Source organism: Hipposideros armiger, unplaced genomic scaffold, assembly GCF_001890085.2.
Source record: "Hipposideros armiger isolate ML-2016 unplaced genomic scaffold, ASM189008v1 scaffold_901, whole genome shotgun sequence".
Taxonomy (NCBI): domain Eukaryota; kingdom Metazoa; phylum Chordata; class Mammalia; order Chiroptera; family Hipposideridae; genus Hipposideros; species Hipposideros armiger.
The window spans coordinates 350,237-365,670 of NW_017732251.1; the positions used below are offsets into that span (position 1 = coordinate 350,237).

Sequence of the window (15,434 nt, forward strand, 5' to 3'; positions counted from 1 at the left end):
TGAGTATGTGGTGTTCATTTTCTTAAAAAAAGAAAATTAGTAGCATGGCATGACCATATAAAGAGAACTTAATGGTTGGGAGAAAGATGGATGACTGGTCATGAATGAAAGTATCCTACTCCCCCTTTGCCACATTCATTCCTAAAATGCGGTGTAGAATATGTAAAAGTTAACTTTTAGATTTTGGGGTCTTGCCCCAAGTTAGCTTGCTAATTTCAATACAAAGATTTTTAGATGATTGAAGACATTCTACAGTGTTATCAAACTATTGTTTAAAGCTAGTGGTAATTAAAGAGAAAATATGTAAGCTTATTTAACTAATTGTATTAATTTCATCAAAATGGCAGGGTATAGGATGCTGGCAGTTTATGTTGGTAGTTCCATATGTGTTTTGTTCTGGAATGCAAGGGCCATTGCATACTTTGCTTTGAAGTGTTTATTACGGATTTTCTCGATTGCCTTCCTGGTGATTTACCATTGGGAAATGGTTAGACTCGTTCTATATTAATATTTTGGGGAGCTGAAGCCCTGTTGTGTTGATAACAATTGAAAACTTGAATGTAATCATCAGTATGCAATGAATATGGTTTTTAACTGACTGTGATTTTCTCACAGACACATAAGCCAACAGACTGAACAGATAGATCCTTATTTGGAAGCTTCTGGTGTCTAACAAGACACACAAAGCTGATTATAGCTTTGTTTGACTGCCTAAACCTGTCCCTTCTTCTTGGTCCTTGGTTGAGGGCCTCAGGCCTAAGTCATGTCATGGCAAATGAGGTCAGAGTTGGTGTGCAGCACATTTGTTTCCTTATCTTCACAGGCTTTTTCCCTTATCCCTAGACTGACAATTATAAAATGAAAGGATAATGCTGCCAACGTCTTTAACGTGTATAAAAAAGTTCACTTCTCTTTGACATCTAACATGTAGTAGTTTCCTTTAAAACATTATTTGCTCAGGAGTATCAATTTAAGCAAAACAGTGAAATTTGAGAAACAAACCATCTTTTGAAGAGAGTACATTCCTTATCTGGCTCTTCTAGGTAAATAAATGTCTTATTATATTTAAGGATTTCAGATTGTGAAAGAATATATAAAATTGCTAGATCAATTACTCTCCAAACTTATTGTGCTTAGAAATACTGAGGAGCTAATAATAAGTCTTCCAGATAATTCTGATACAAGTGGCTTAAGGACCACATTTTGAATACTATTTGTAGATTTTTTGTGTCTTAAAATTTCTCAGAGCTTTTTGTGTTATTTTGTTTTTTGGTCGTAGTTTTGACATTTCTTTTTCTTGTAAGGTGACTCTTATGAAAAGAGCTAGGTAGACTTTATAGTTGAGAATCAAGAGACTTTGTTCTATTAATACAACTCTGTGTCTCAAGTTATACTGCAATGACATCTGTCATTTTCTATATCATGAAATATCAAATATGTACATTTATTTTTAATTTTGGATGAGAATGTTCTCAGTCGCTATGGCATTATGAAAAGAATATTGCCAATTACAGCTACAGATAAAAGCCATCTGGGATCAAGATTGAGAGAATTATGTTTGTTTCAGGAAGCCTCCACTTGAGCTTTGGCATTATTCTTATAACTACTGCGTCCTCACACCTTCCTTAAGGACTAACCATTTCCAAGGGGAGCTGTATAGCATAAGCATGTCACTCTTGTATGGCAACATGGTGAAGTTGTGTTTAAATTGATTTCATACTTACAAACAAATGTTAATTTTATTCAACTGAAGGCTGTAGGTTCAGATTACAGTGTGGTGTACAATTTGTAGGGTAGAATATAATCAGTTGTCACATTTGCTTTTATGTGTTTCTGTCCACACATGTTCATAATTTTTACCCATATTTAATAGCTTTGAATGATAGCCTAATTGTTTAAATTGCAACCTAAGATTTTGATTCCCAGTAATATAGAAACTATGTTATAGAGGCAAAGTATGTAAGTCTTCTCATCCTTATCAAGAAATTGTAGTATGTGCACATCTCTACTTTTGAGGGTTCTAAAAATAGTCCGGGGTAGACATATACACATATAAAAAGCATATGGTTGTGGCTTAGGAACTGTAGCTCATACAAGGATTAGATTGAACAATGTATCATTGTTCCTAGAGTCAATTAAGCGTGTAGGTTTAGCCAGCTTGGGTACAGCCTCTAGCATGTGACTCTATAAATAACACTTGCACAACAAACATGGGCTTGATAAGTGAGCAATAAATCTGGGCTGACTGCCCACTCTTCCAAATTTTAGAACCAGCCCAACCATCATAGTATTTTGAAGGCCTGACAGCAGTAACAGAAGTTTTAAAATTAAAACATTCCTCACATCTATTTTGTATTGTTCCTGATTTTTCAGTTTTAAGCTTATTTTTGTTTTTCCTAAAAGTTAACTTTTTTTTTTTTAAAGATTTTTTTTTATTGGGGAATTGGGGGATGGGAACAGCGCTGGGGAATTGGGGGAAGAGGAACAGACAAGTTGCTGTTCTTTTGTTCTTCAGTCTAGTCGTGGAGTACATTGCTTCACTGGCCCAAGTTGGCACTATCATTGCACTCTTCACAGGCGAGGCAGATCAGTCGCTCACAGCGACTGCTGGCTACACGTGGTAGCCCATGGCAAACCACTTCAGCAGGGGCTGCAGCCTACGCCGTCGCTGGCGACTCATGGCAGCCCAGTTCCAGATTGACCTGTTGTTCAGCATCTTAGCTGTAGAGGGCAGTGTCACTGGCCCTCGTATGTGGGATCCAAACCAGGGACCTCTGGCGTCCCAAGCCAGCTCTTAACCCACGCATCACTCGGCCAGCCCAAAGTCAACTTTTCTTAATAGAAAGAATTCTTCAGTTTGGTCAGTTGGCTTCTTATTAATACTGAACAACTTTTGTGGTCTTACATATACTTAAGTGCAGATTTTCTCACTTTCTTCAGGAATAGTGGTGATTTGGTTGTCCAGATGTCTCTAGCTTAAAAGCGGAGTCATCTTTGTTTATCTTTACTGGGAGCAAACAGGAATTTCTAACAAGTCCCATAACATAGTTATATTACAAGTCCATGCAGCAAAGAGAACGAATTCAGTTAAGATGCATTTTATCAGAGTCTAAGCAGGTCACTCTTGCCAAAAAATTTATTTTTTTGGTTTTCCCCTATTGCAACACAATGAAGATCTGAAAGATGTGTTAGGAGATTAAACACTTGTCAGATGTATTTTTAAAGGTTTCTGTTTATATAGTTTGTAGATTATATTATTAAATTCTTACAATGAATTTGTGCTATCTGACATCACAGAATCTTAGCAGAGTTGGAAAGAACCAGTTTGTTAGATACCTGTGTGCAGGTAAAACAATTTAAGACTATACTGCTGGGATTTTGTGAGAAGTAGGTTTTATAGTTAAGAAAATATTTTTCAAAGAGTGGATTATGAAAAGGAAATATGCCATATATACAATATGGTTAGGCCTAAATTTATAACAACTTAGTTTTCCTAATACCAGTTCTAGATTTTAATCGAGATCGCAGCATTTTACAAATTGACAGGGAGAGGATACTTCATTTTCCACCCTGCCCTCCCCCACACACCTCCTCTACCCCACCCTGCCCCTCCTTCCAACCAGGATCTGTTAAACCACCTTTGTGTTCTCACAGTTCCCTATGTATAACTAACTACGTTGTTACGCTTAACACCTTATATTGAAACATTGTATATTTTTCACTACTCCAAGAGTCTTGGGCAGGATTTTGTCTTTATTCTCAGAATTTATCTAATTTATTGGTTACTCAGTGTGTCACATTCTACCTGTCAGTTAATCCCATTTAGGATTTAAGTCACAGTAATACTTGGTTAAAGAATAACCCAATAGAATAAGCTTTCAATTCACCAAATGGTTATTGAACACTTACTTGCCAAGCACTGTGTTTATGGATGAAATATAAAAAAGGAAAGGGAGAGGAGAGAGTGAGATCGTTTACTCTCTAGAAGTTCATGATCTGGTGGGAAAGACATTAGATTTGTGCTATAAAAATGCTCTCTATTTGTAGATTATGGTTTCATAATGCAATGGTTCGTAACCCTGTTGGCCTCATCAGACCCTTTTAGTAAGAAATATTTTAGAAAGTGTTTATTATAAAGTGAAATTCAAATATAATGTAACAACTACACACATAATTTTTTAAAAATCATTATTATATATAATGTAGGGGAGAAATACTTTATGATAAAATAATATGTGTATTAATATATAAATGCTTGGGCATGACTAATGTTAGAAACCATACTAATGTAGTCATGTGCTTGTATCTATATCTGTAATCGCCGTGAACATGGCAGTTTTGAATAAAGACCAATTTTGTTGAGTTGGTAACTGAAAATTGATAATGTGATTATCCTAAAAAGATATACTATTACAAAACTAAGTATAATTGATTGCCTTCCAGAAAAATTTGGTGTGTAATTAAAATTGTGCAAACCACTCTTTGTCTATGTATAAGGTGGAGTTTTGTGTGTAAGTGTGGCTTTTACCCACATGGATGTCTGACAAAACATTCCAGAGTTGTAGAAGACCACCTACTGCATGACTGGAAATCTGTCATTCAGTATCATCTCCCCGTTGGATATTTGTAGGACTATGATAACCAAAAATGCCCCCCGCCCCAATTTCTAAATTGGTAACCATTCCTCTAAATAAAAATGTGTTAGCATGATATCAAATCAATTTTGAAAGGCCACAGTGCTTTTTGGTTTTTTGTGTTTTAAATTAAAAGCAAGAAGGAGTAGAGAAAACTATCACCAGTGCAACCAATGATGTAACAAGCAGTGAGAAAAATGCTGTTTCTTTGTGACCTAGTGGTACTTATTGTGGTAAAGTAAGTGGCTGATGGATTTCAGTGAACCTTCTGCAGTAATGATGCAAGTTAAACTTTTAATTTTTACCACAGGTGATTGGTTTTGCCTTCTTTTAAGTCTGCTATTTAAACCATATAGTTCTACATGTGCACAAAATATTTATCCTCCAGGTATTAGCTGTCCTGAAAGCACAGTGTAGGTGATCAAGTTTCAAAGTAGTATCTAAGGCAGTGCTCCTCAAACTTGAATGTGCAGAGGGCCTCTGGATCTTGTTAAGCTGCAGATATTGAGTCAATGGGCTGGGAGGAACCAGTTCTGCATTTCCAAGGAGCTCCCTCCAAGCTTCTCAGTGCTCCTGGGTGGAGACCCTTGCTCTCAAGGAGCAAGGGTAGGTATAAAGGAATTGTTAATTATCCATCCCTTGATGCTTCTAAACTTGAGCACAGTCTCAATGTCAATGTTAATCACTCAAATTATATTACTAAACGACATTAGTTTAGTTCTCTAATGCTTTCACTAATGAGCAGCATAAAGTTAATCCTAAACTTGGAGGATAGATAAGGAAAGTTGTAGGGTATCGATCACCATAAAACCCATTTCCCATTATGTTGTTCAGTGTGCCTTAAATAAGAGTTATGGAGTCGGTATTTGATGATAAAACATGCAACCAAGAATTTGAAGAGCATCTTAAAATTTGTTGGGATGGGCTTTGGTACATAAGAAAGGCTGCTATTTCTTTGCCTTGGTTTAAGATTGATGGATAACAATTTTATTGCTTAAGTTAAAAAAAAAGTACTTACATGAAGAGATTTTCAACAGTGAATATTTTGAGACATTTGATTATAGGAATGGGATTATTCTTTTATTTCCAAATTATTTTGCTGCTCTTCCCCTAGAAGCCAGTATACCTACACTGGCATGATTCCTTTTCTAGTTCATTCTTACTCTCAGCTGATAGCTTGTGAACGTTTATCTAATGGTCCAGAGACATTTTTATCATTTCAGTTTTCTGGCCTGAAACCTGGAGAATCTACTTATTGTATCTCTTCATCACCTATGAAAACTGAGCTCATATCTCATTCATTTTTTAATTTTTTTTTTCATACAGGAGTTGAACCGGCAACCTTGCTATTAAGAGCACATGCTCTATCCACTGAGCCATTTGGGCGACAGCTCAGCTCATGGTGCCGAGTTAAGTCCCAGCTGTGGGTGGGCATAGCCCACCATCGAACAGGCTATCTTGTCATTAGGAGCACGTGCTCTCACCAGCTGAGCCATCCTGCCACTTGTTGGCAGCTCAGTGGCAGCTCAGCTCGGGCGCAGCTCACTGGCCCATGTGGGAATCGAACCAGCATAGAGCTCGTGCTCTTAAGCAAACTCTTAACCAACTGAGCCATTCGGCTGGCCCTCTCATATCTCATTCTTAAACATTTACTTGACTTAGCCCATTCACCATCAAGTGTTTCCTATTTTAAATATTGGACTTGCACAGGAATTAAGTCAGGAAAAATATTTGAAGCCCTTTTGTGTCCCAGGAGCGATAGTACTAGTTGCTTTTATATATATTACTAAATTTAATCCTTGCAACCCTGGGAAGGAAGTAAATAAATCAGTCCCACGTCACTGCACATAAAGATTGATAAAATTATCTACCTGTACAACCCAGATTATCATTGGCAGAGCTGGGATTTTTTTGGGGGGGTAGGGGGGAATTGGGGAGGGGAACCAGCCAAGTTGTTGTCCTTCAGTCTTAGTTGTGGAGGGCGCCAGTCGCCATCTGGCTGCCCGTCGGCAGCTGGTAGCCTCTAAGCTCAAGATGCCGAGTTCAGTGTTAGTTGCAGGTGGGCATAGCCACCATCCCATGTGGGAGTTGAACCGGCAGCCTTGTTAAGAGCGCGTGCTCTATCCACTGAGCCTTCCAGGCTGCAACTCAACTCAAGGTGCCAAGTTCAGTCTTAGATGCAGGCGGGCATAGCCCACTATCTCGAACAGGCAACCTTGTTGTTAGGAGCACATGCTCTCACCAGCTGAGCCATCCTGCCACCTGTTGGCAGCTCAGCCTGGGCACAGCGCCACTGGCCCATGTGGGAATCGAACCAGCGGCCTTGTTGCTCAGAGCTCATGCTCTTAACCAACTGAGCCACTTGGCTGGCCCCAGAGCTGGGATTTGAATCCATGTCTTCCTTACTTTTTTTACTATTCCACAGAGTAGGATTCTAAAAGGAGGGACCTGGGTCTTGAAAGATTAGGTAGAAATTAGATGTTTTGTGGACCAGTTGGGGAAAAGATTACCTGAGGATGAACAGAAGTCTTAAGAAATGTAGCTGATGTTTCAGAACAATCAGAGGTTCATATTAAGCCTATATAGCTGTTGATTATATAGTGTTAATAATACTTGATTTGCATAAAGGATTTTTTTTAAGTTACATATGAGGTGTAAGTTATCTCTCTACCACCCACTTCCAAAATGGGTTCATTACTCTTAAAAAACATTTATATCTCATATTGACAATATATGTGGAAGTAAACATTAGGGAGAGTTAGTTACTTTTGGTAGATTCTGAGCGATGATTTGACAGGAGTCATTGAAACCAACTTTTATAGGAGCTTAGATACTTCAATATAACAAGAAATCAATGCCTAGATAGGGAAGCAACTTGCAGGTTATCATAGTTACCTCTTAATTCATATCAGTGCAGAAATGTTTCTAAAGTAAGAAACAAAGCAAGAAAAACAAAAACTAGCATAACTTTTTAGAGCTGCAAACCACCAATTTAAAGGAAAAGAAATAATAAGCATAATACCCCCATAATCAATTTATCTCTTTACCAGAGTCATCAATTAACCAACCACTAATATTCTCTAGTGATTGTGCATTTTGTATAATGGAGATAGCTTTCTGTCTGAATTGCTAGTCCTATTTCATTTGCTAGTCCTGGATTAGTTTTAATAGTTGATGAATTGAAAAAGAAAGCATTTAAAATGACCGATTCTCCCTCTAAATTACATACCCTGAAAAAAAGTTTATCCTGCTAGAGTGGCAAATTATAATTTTAGCAAATCCTTTTCTACTTAAAGACCAGTATGATGGAGTGAAAAGAGCACTGAGCTAGAAGCTAAAAGGCATTTTGACCCTGGCTATGCTGCTTAACCAGCAGCGTGATTGAAGGCTAGTCACTCCGTTTTCCTGAGTCTTTGTGTCCTCCTTTGCTAGGGAAGGATTGATTGTTCTGAGAAGTGAATGAGAACTTTGTGATAGGTTTCCATTCTAAGGTGGGAAGTCTTGACTAGAAGTCTTGACTGTGTCCACTCTCTGCTTCTCACCTCCTAAAACCATATTTTCTAGTCTGTTTTCATTGTCTGCTATCATTGGCTCCTTGGAAGAGCCACATCATCCTAAAAGCAGTTAACAGAAGTTGGCAACTTTCTACTGTACAGTAAATCCCAGGGTTTCACTGGGGCAGCAGCACATGTATCTGATATGTGGGAAAGTGTAGGACATTCTTTGACCTTCAGAATTCACATAGAAGGCTCCCCTTAACCCCAGTATTGCAGGGATCTATGAGAAGTTGTGCATGTCTATCTTTAGTCCCTTCAAAAGTCCTGGGAATGTCAATTATACCTCAATAAAAATTTTTTTTAAAAAGCTCTGGGAAATTCTCTCAACTCCATATTCCCTTTGTATTTGAGTGGGAGAGATGCAAAGGAGTGTGTACCTGGAGTTTGGGTCTACTGGATGTTGCAGAGGCGATTTCTGTCTCCTTGTACTTAATTATTGCAAGGGTTGGAGGAGTCGAGTGGTGATGTAGAGGTTAGTCCTAAGAAATCTAAACATGCAAAATGCTCTCACAACATAAGAGGGAGTCTGATGTAGTAGAGAAAGTGCAGATTTTGCATCAATTAGCTGTGAGTTTAAATCCCAGCACAGCAGCATGCTCGTCAGCTGCCCTGGGACAGATCACTTAATAAATTGTAGGTCTTTTTTCTTAAATGATTATTTTTTTCAGCCGTTGTAAGAGACTTATGAAACAATGGCACATTTTTATTCTCCCTGTCTAATGCTGGTCCTGGGGAGACAGAGTTTTGAGTCTCCCCATGGTAGCTTCAGGTAGCATTTCATGTTCTTATGGTTTCCCCAGTAATTGGAAAAGATGACAATATTGTTATTCTTATAAGGTCAGAATCGTTGCATGCTCAAGGCCCAAGTTTGAGTTTCATAAGATTTACATCCCATCAGACAGGACTATATAGAGCTCTTTAAATAGTTCTATACATCAGAACCTCAACTAACCTGTGGTATTATGCAAAAAGTCAGTTTTCTAATGGTTCACTTCAGGATTTCTGCCCCTTTTTGGGTTGCATAAACATTTTGCTATGCCATCCAATATGTAAGACCAAATTCTTCAGTATAAAATAAAAGACACAAAAGCCATCAGGAAAGGTGGCTCTGTTTACACAGGAAAGACTGCTCCTGGACATGGACCTTGGTCAAGGTACAGCTGCTTATGTTTCATCAGTGTAAACTTGGACAAGTTCATTGTTTCCCAGCTTTAGCTGCTCTAGAGAGATCACAGGGTTTATCTTGGTCATAAATCCCATCACCTTTTCTTTCCCAAAATAATAAAGAGTAGTTTATTTACATGTTTTGAAGATGCTGTGGAATTTCACGCTTCTTATTTACCTGTGGTAAGTTCATCAGCTGGACTAGTCTTAGAAACAAGATAAACTAAATCTTCAATTACTTTTTTATGTTATATTTAGCCACTCATTTTTAACTCTGAAAATACTGTTTTATGAGTTTTTCTTAATTTTTTCTCCTTGGTTTATGTATTTTGGGTCTGTTAATTATAATTTGGCATTTCTAAGAATGAGTGTAGTTTGATAAAATTCTTTCAACCCTTTCCCAGATTAACATTTATATGAATGAACTCTTTAGTCATCACATTCTTAAATAATAAACACTGTTTTAATATTTATGTAATTCAGCACATCTTTATTGAGCCCTTCTGTTTACCAGGCACTCTACCAGGTGTACCTCCTTCAAGAAGCTCATATTCTAGTGGTAATAGAAATTGTGTTTTGTAATATTCTGGTATCTTATTGAATGTTCACTACCCATGCCTTTTTGTTCTATTCCCTCTTAGTATTTATGCAGTATATTCTTGTTCTTATGTTAAAAAGGAAGGCTGGGTATTTTGGGATATACTGTTGCAAATTGACTTATTAGGATAAAACAATATTTTCTATCATTTACTCTTACAGATTAAATGAAGACAAAAATTTTAAAGTTAATTTTTTTCACATTTTCTTAACCATCTAAATGGTTGCATACTTTTAAAGTTGGACAATTTAGATAATGGCATCTTTATTCCTTAAAGAGATGTAGATCTTTTTAAGTAAGTGAAACATTAACTGAGGTCATATAGTACAGCTCCGTAAGACTCTGAACTTACTGAGGTTTAACAGCTTTTTCAGGAGGAGAAATTTTGGCGTTTGTATTTACGTCATTTCAGCAAAATAAGCGATCTTTTGAGAGCAATAAAACTACATTTTCTGTATTATATTTAAAACCTTAATTTATGTAAAGGAGAAAGAAGCCTTAACAGTTTTTACAGATTGGCTCCAATATTTGGGAAGATTCATGTGTTCAGATGGGGTCTTCTTAAACTTTCCAGTGCAGCTCTGTCTAGTTATAAATAGATTAATATGATTTATGTAATTGTATTGTTTCCAACATATTACTTAGAAAATCTTCTGCAGTCAGAACCCTGAACTTGCTTCTAGTGTACCTCCCTCTTCTTTTCTCCTCACAAATGTTAGGGATTTTACTGGAGACAAGGACTATGCAGTGGCATATACTTTCATTGAAATCTAAGAGCTGCTGCTAATGAATCACTGGCCATTTCCTTTCTTGGTTTCTTAACATTATATAATAACAGGCAGTGAGAAACATTTTCCTAAATTTTGTTCCTGTGGATTTTAAATTTCTTTCCTTGAGTATAACTATATTACTTGCCATATGTGTATTGCTATCTGTAAGCATGAGAAGCAATGTATATCTACAGAACATTTTATGGTTTAATTTGTTCAGTGCCTCGTATGTAAAGTTAAAAAGAAAGAGGAATAAGCTCTTACTGGGCTTGATAAGGATTTGATCTTTTTTTTTTTAAGGCTTTATTGGGGAATTTGGGGAGGGGAACAGACAAGTTGCTGTCCTTTTGTTCTTCAGTCTAGTTGTGGAGGATGCTGCTTCACTGGCCCATGTTGGTATTATCATTGCGTTCTTCCCGAGTGAGGCAGTCGCTTGCCAGCCATTGGACGGCCGTTCACAGCAGCTCTTGGCAGCTCACGAAAGCTCATGCCAGCTGCTGGCCAGCCCCACTGCAGCCTACACCATCGCCGGAGACTCACTGCAGCCCAGCTCCAGGTCGAGCTGTTGTTCACCATCTTAGCTGTAGAGGGCGCAGCATCACTGGCCCTAATGTGGGATCCGAACTGGGGCCCTGCTGCTCAGAGCTGGCGTCCCAAGCCAACTCCTAACCAACGTGCCACTCGGCCGGCCCAGGGATTTGATCTTTTGAATGAGGTGCTTACATAGCAAGACTTGAACAAGGTTTTCCTATGTTGTTTAGACTTGAGCAAATGCTAGTGCTACTGTTAAAAAGCATATATGACCAGTGGGGGGTGGGGGGGAAGGAATACTGATTAGTTAACATTTGACAAATTATATACTCAACTAAATAAACAAATATTCTCTCTTAATGTTTATAGTTGGTCTGTAATAGCCTGGGATTGAGAGGTACCATTGCCATTCCTAAGTATACACATCTTCCACATTGTTATCTCATTGTTTTCATCCTTTTCCTGCTTGCCTAGGACCCAAAGGAATTCTTCTCCCATATCCAGTAGATAATATTTAAGGTCCATTCTAGCCAGAGAGTCTATGATCCTTTTTATACTGTTACTGATAATGTTATTGATGAAGATAGTATTCGAGTTCCGTGTCAGGAAAATTGATGACAGGGTGTCATTTGTTTACCATTTACATGGGTATTTATCATGGGATGATTCAAGAAGAGAGAACTCAGATTTGAAATTTAAACAGCCATACAAAAAACAATTTGAGGTGTTTTGTTTTGTTTTAATTAGGTTTTGTTTTTGTCCACCCCCCCTCAGTTTCAGAAATAATTAACTCATGATCATTTAATAATAGAAAAACCTAGCAAAGCAGAGTTCTGTAATTTTGCCATCTAGAAATAAATACTGTTACATTTTGATGTCTATTCTTTCCATATGTTTTTAGTACACACACACAGATTTAAACAATAAACCTCATACTGTACATACTGTTTTACAACTGACTTTAAAAAGCTGTATGATGAATATTTTCCATGTTATTAAATATTCCTCAAATATTTTCAATAGCTGCATTATAGTTCATCATATAAAACAATTTATTTAACCAGTCCCTACCACTAGATGTTAGCTGGCTTTCAAGTTTTTGCTTTTATAAGTTATACAGAAGAGAAGCTTGCATAACTCTTTGAGTACCTCCCTGGCTGTTTCTTCAGGATAATTTTTTAGGTAGTTTAATGTGTATACTATTTTTAGTTTTTGTTTCACTGAGACATTTGCTAGAAGAAGAAAACCAGTATTTATCGAATGGTCACATACCAGAACCTGTGCTAGATGCTTTGCAGTCATATATTTCATAGAATCTTTAGCTGTTTTCATCCCAATTTTATTGATGAAAAAAATCTATATGCATCTGTCTAAGATATTTTGCAGTAAGTTAAGAGTATGTAGAATATGTTTAAACGTTTTATTTAGCAAATAACAAAGGCCTTCGACAGTCACAGGAGACTTTAGATAAAAACTTACAGATGAAAATTTTAATTCTATTTTGGCTTTGGAGTGTATATTATAATAAGACTTAATATCTTTTTGTGTTTTACTCGGTAGGTTTTAGGTCTAAAAATTATGTTAATTGAGATTCTTAGCTTAGGAGAAAAAATAGGGGATTCCTTTGTGAATTTTGGCTTTTAGTAATATGACCACTGTTACAGACAATTTAGAAATCACATTTTATCTTAAATTAGAAGTAGATAATATTGTCTGCTAGGTGAAAATGGTGTCCCTTCACTGAAAACTCCAGGCATAGCTTTTTCAAATTTTGCACACTTGTAAGATCTAAGAAATGAAAGATGAGTGATGAAAGGATGGAAAAGTTTGCAGAGGAAGGGCAGAAATGGTGAGATGTCATGACTGTGCTTTTGTGGAGCTAGTTTATGCCCCTTTGCCTATTAGCCCATTATCTACCCTGTTTTGATAAGTGGGATTGTTGTTTTTAGGACCTCCTATTTGTTATCTAATACACTGGTTTGTTTTGTCTCAGTCACATTGATCAGACAACAACATGGCAGGACCCCAGGAAGGCCATGCTCTCCCAGATGAATGTTACAGCCCCCACCAGTCCACCCGTGCAGCAGAATATGATGAACTCAGCCTCAGGTGAGTGAGACACTGTAATTAGACCACACCGAGTAATGCTTGTGCACTGGTAAAACTTTCTGTGGAAAATAGTAATTATTCTTTTAAGGAAACTGGAGCATGGGTGATGGTTATTTTTTATCCAGTTTCATGTGGGAGACTTACTTTATTTCAAAATAACATGCTCTATGCCAAAGTCTTGTTTAATCATTAATACATAAAGGGGCTGGTGACTAAAAGCCAACAGTTTAAAATTTCAGTTCTGAAGTGAGTATCTCAGATTCCTAGTTTGGTTAATTTTGACATGCTTGTGTTTTCTTGTGTCTGAGGTCTTAGAGTTGAAGGTTTCCCCCCTTCCTTTTGTGGTTTGGATGGGAAACCAAGCTATGGTGTTCTTAACCCTCCACCTTTTAAAGCGGATATTTGTTCTACCTTGAGATTAACTGGAAGATAGCAACTTATAAACCCCAAAGCATCTTTCTTAGGTCTAGTATGTGTTTTTGAACACATTTCCACCTTTTTCCCAGAAGATAGACCTGTGTGTAAATCTTTTTTTCTGCCTCTTAATTTGGCAAGTTACTTAAATCTACCATTTTTCTCATCTACATATTGACAAGTGACAATGCGTGTTACAGTAGAGAGGAGCATATTAAAAAGTAAATAATATGTAAAGCTTTTATTATAGTTCTAGTACATAGTAGGTTCTAAGTAAAGGTTTAGTTCCCTCTTCCCTGCTAAGTTACAGTAAATATTGCCTGCCTCCTTTTTCTTTGTTATATGGGCCCAAGGCCACAGCTACCACATGGTGCACCTTTGTGTATATTAGGAAAAGAGGAAGGGTCCTCTGGGAAGGTGCAACCCCTATGTCTGGTATCAGGAACTGAAACTTTTGGGTAGATTTCTGACCACTCCCAGCCTCCCACACTTTACCCCCTTTGCTGAGTGCTCTGAAGATACTACCAATCTGTTGGAATATTTTTACTGTTCCTTAACTCTCTGCTGTTACTTTTGGTGGGTTGAACACTTTTCTAAAGAGCTTAGAGTTGAAAATAAAAACCTAGGCAAGGTTCGAAAGTGAGCTTTGTTTATATAAACTCTTGAGGTAAGATTGATTCCTTAAATCTTCCATTTAGCTTATTTTAGTATGAATGCATTTATTTATTCTCGCACTCTGTTTTATGTGTGACAATTTAAATTAAAAAATTTAAAGGCAAAAAATTATGCAAGGATTTATTGGCTAATGTTTCACTTGGCAGCTTTTTTTTTTTTTAAGATTTTTTTATTGGAGGATCAGGGAAGGGGAACAGACAAGTTGCTGTCCTTTTATTCTTCAGTCTAGTTGTGGAGGACGTTGCTTCACTGGCCCATGTTGGTATTATCATTGCTCTCTTCCTGGGTGAGGCAGTTGATCGCCGGCCATTGGATGGCCGCTCACATTGGCTGCCGACTACACATGGTAGTTTATGGCAGCCCACTGCAGCTCCACTGCAGCCTACGCCGTCACCGGTGACTCACAGCAGCCCAGCTCCAGGTCGAGCTGTTGTTCACCATCTTAGCTGTAAGAGGGCGCAGTGTCACTGGCCCTAATGTGGGATCCAAACCATGGCCCTGCTGCTCAGAGCTGGCGTCCCAAGCCAATTCTTAACCAACGCTCCACTTGGCTGGCCCTTGGCAACTATTTTTTTAATTATCAAGTTTCCAAATAAAAGTTGTGAAAGCTGCTTTCTATTGATAATCCAAAGAAAATGATTGAGATTATTCATTTTGTCATGCTCCATCTAAAACTATACCTAGGAAGTTAGTAACAAATAACTCACTTTAAATTTTGTTTTGAGAGATCAGGCATTTTGCATCTACAAAGGTTAATAGAGATTCTTTTAGAAGATTGGTTTGTTTTTTCCTGTTAAATTTTCTAATCATAATGGTCTAAACAAATGGGGAGAGTTTGTCTTCAAATTTATGTTGAAAATCAAAAGTATATATCAGATTTGTCTTAGTGTGTTTTAGAATATTGGTGTATATTTTATTTCAGATCTGTTTTGTTTGTAAAATATGAAATGTGTTTTTATATACTACATATAAATTAATAGGC

The 15,434-nt window shown here is 37.3% G+C and overlaps 1 protein-coding gene across 12 annotated transcripts in view; it reads left to right on the forward strand.

Annotated features, from left to right (window-relative positions):
* Nucleotides 1-15,434, forward strand: part of YAP1 (Yes1 associated transcriptional regulator) — a 120,585-nt gene that overhangs the window by 45,252 nt on the left and 59,899 nt on the right. For all 12 annotated transcript variants that reach the window (XM_019630332.1, XM_019630341.1, XM_019630337.1 and 9 more), the window contains exon 3: nt 13,248-13,363. In XM_019630332.1, coding sequence (XP_019485877.1) covers nt 13,248-13,363 — 116 coding nt within the window. The remainder of the gene's footprint in view (nt 1-13,247; nt 13,364-15,434) is intronic.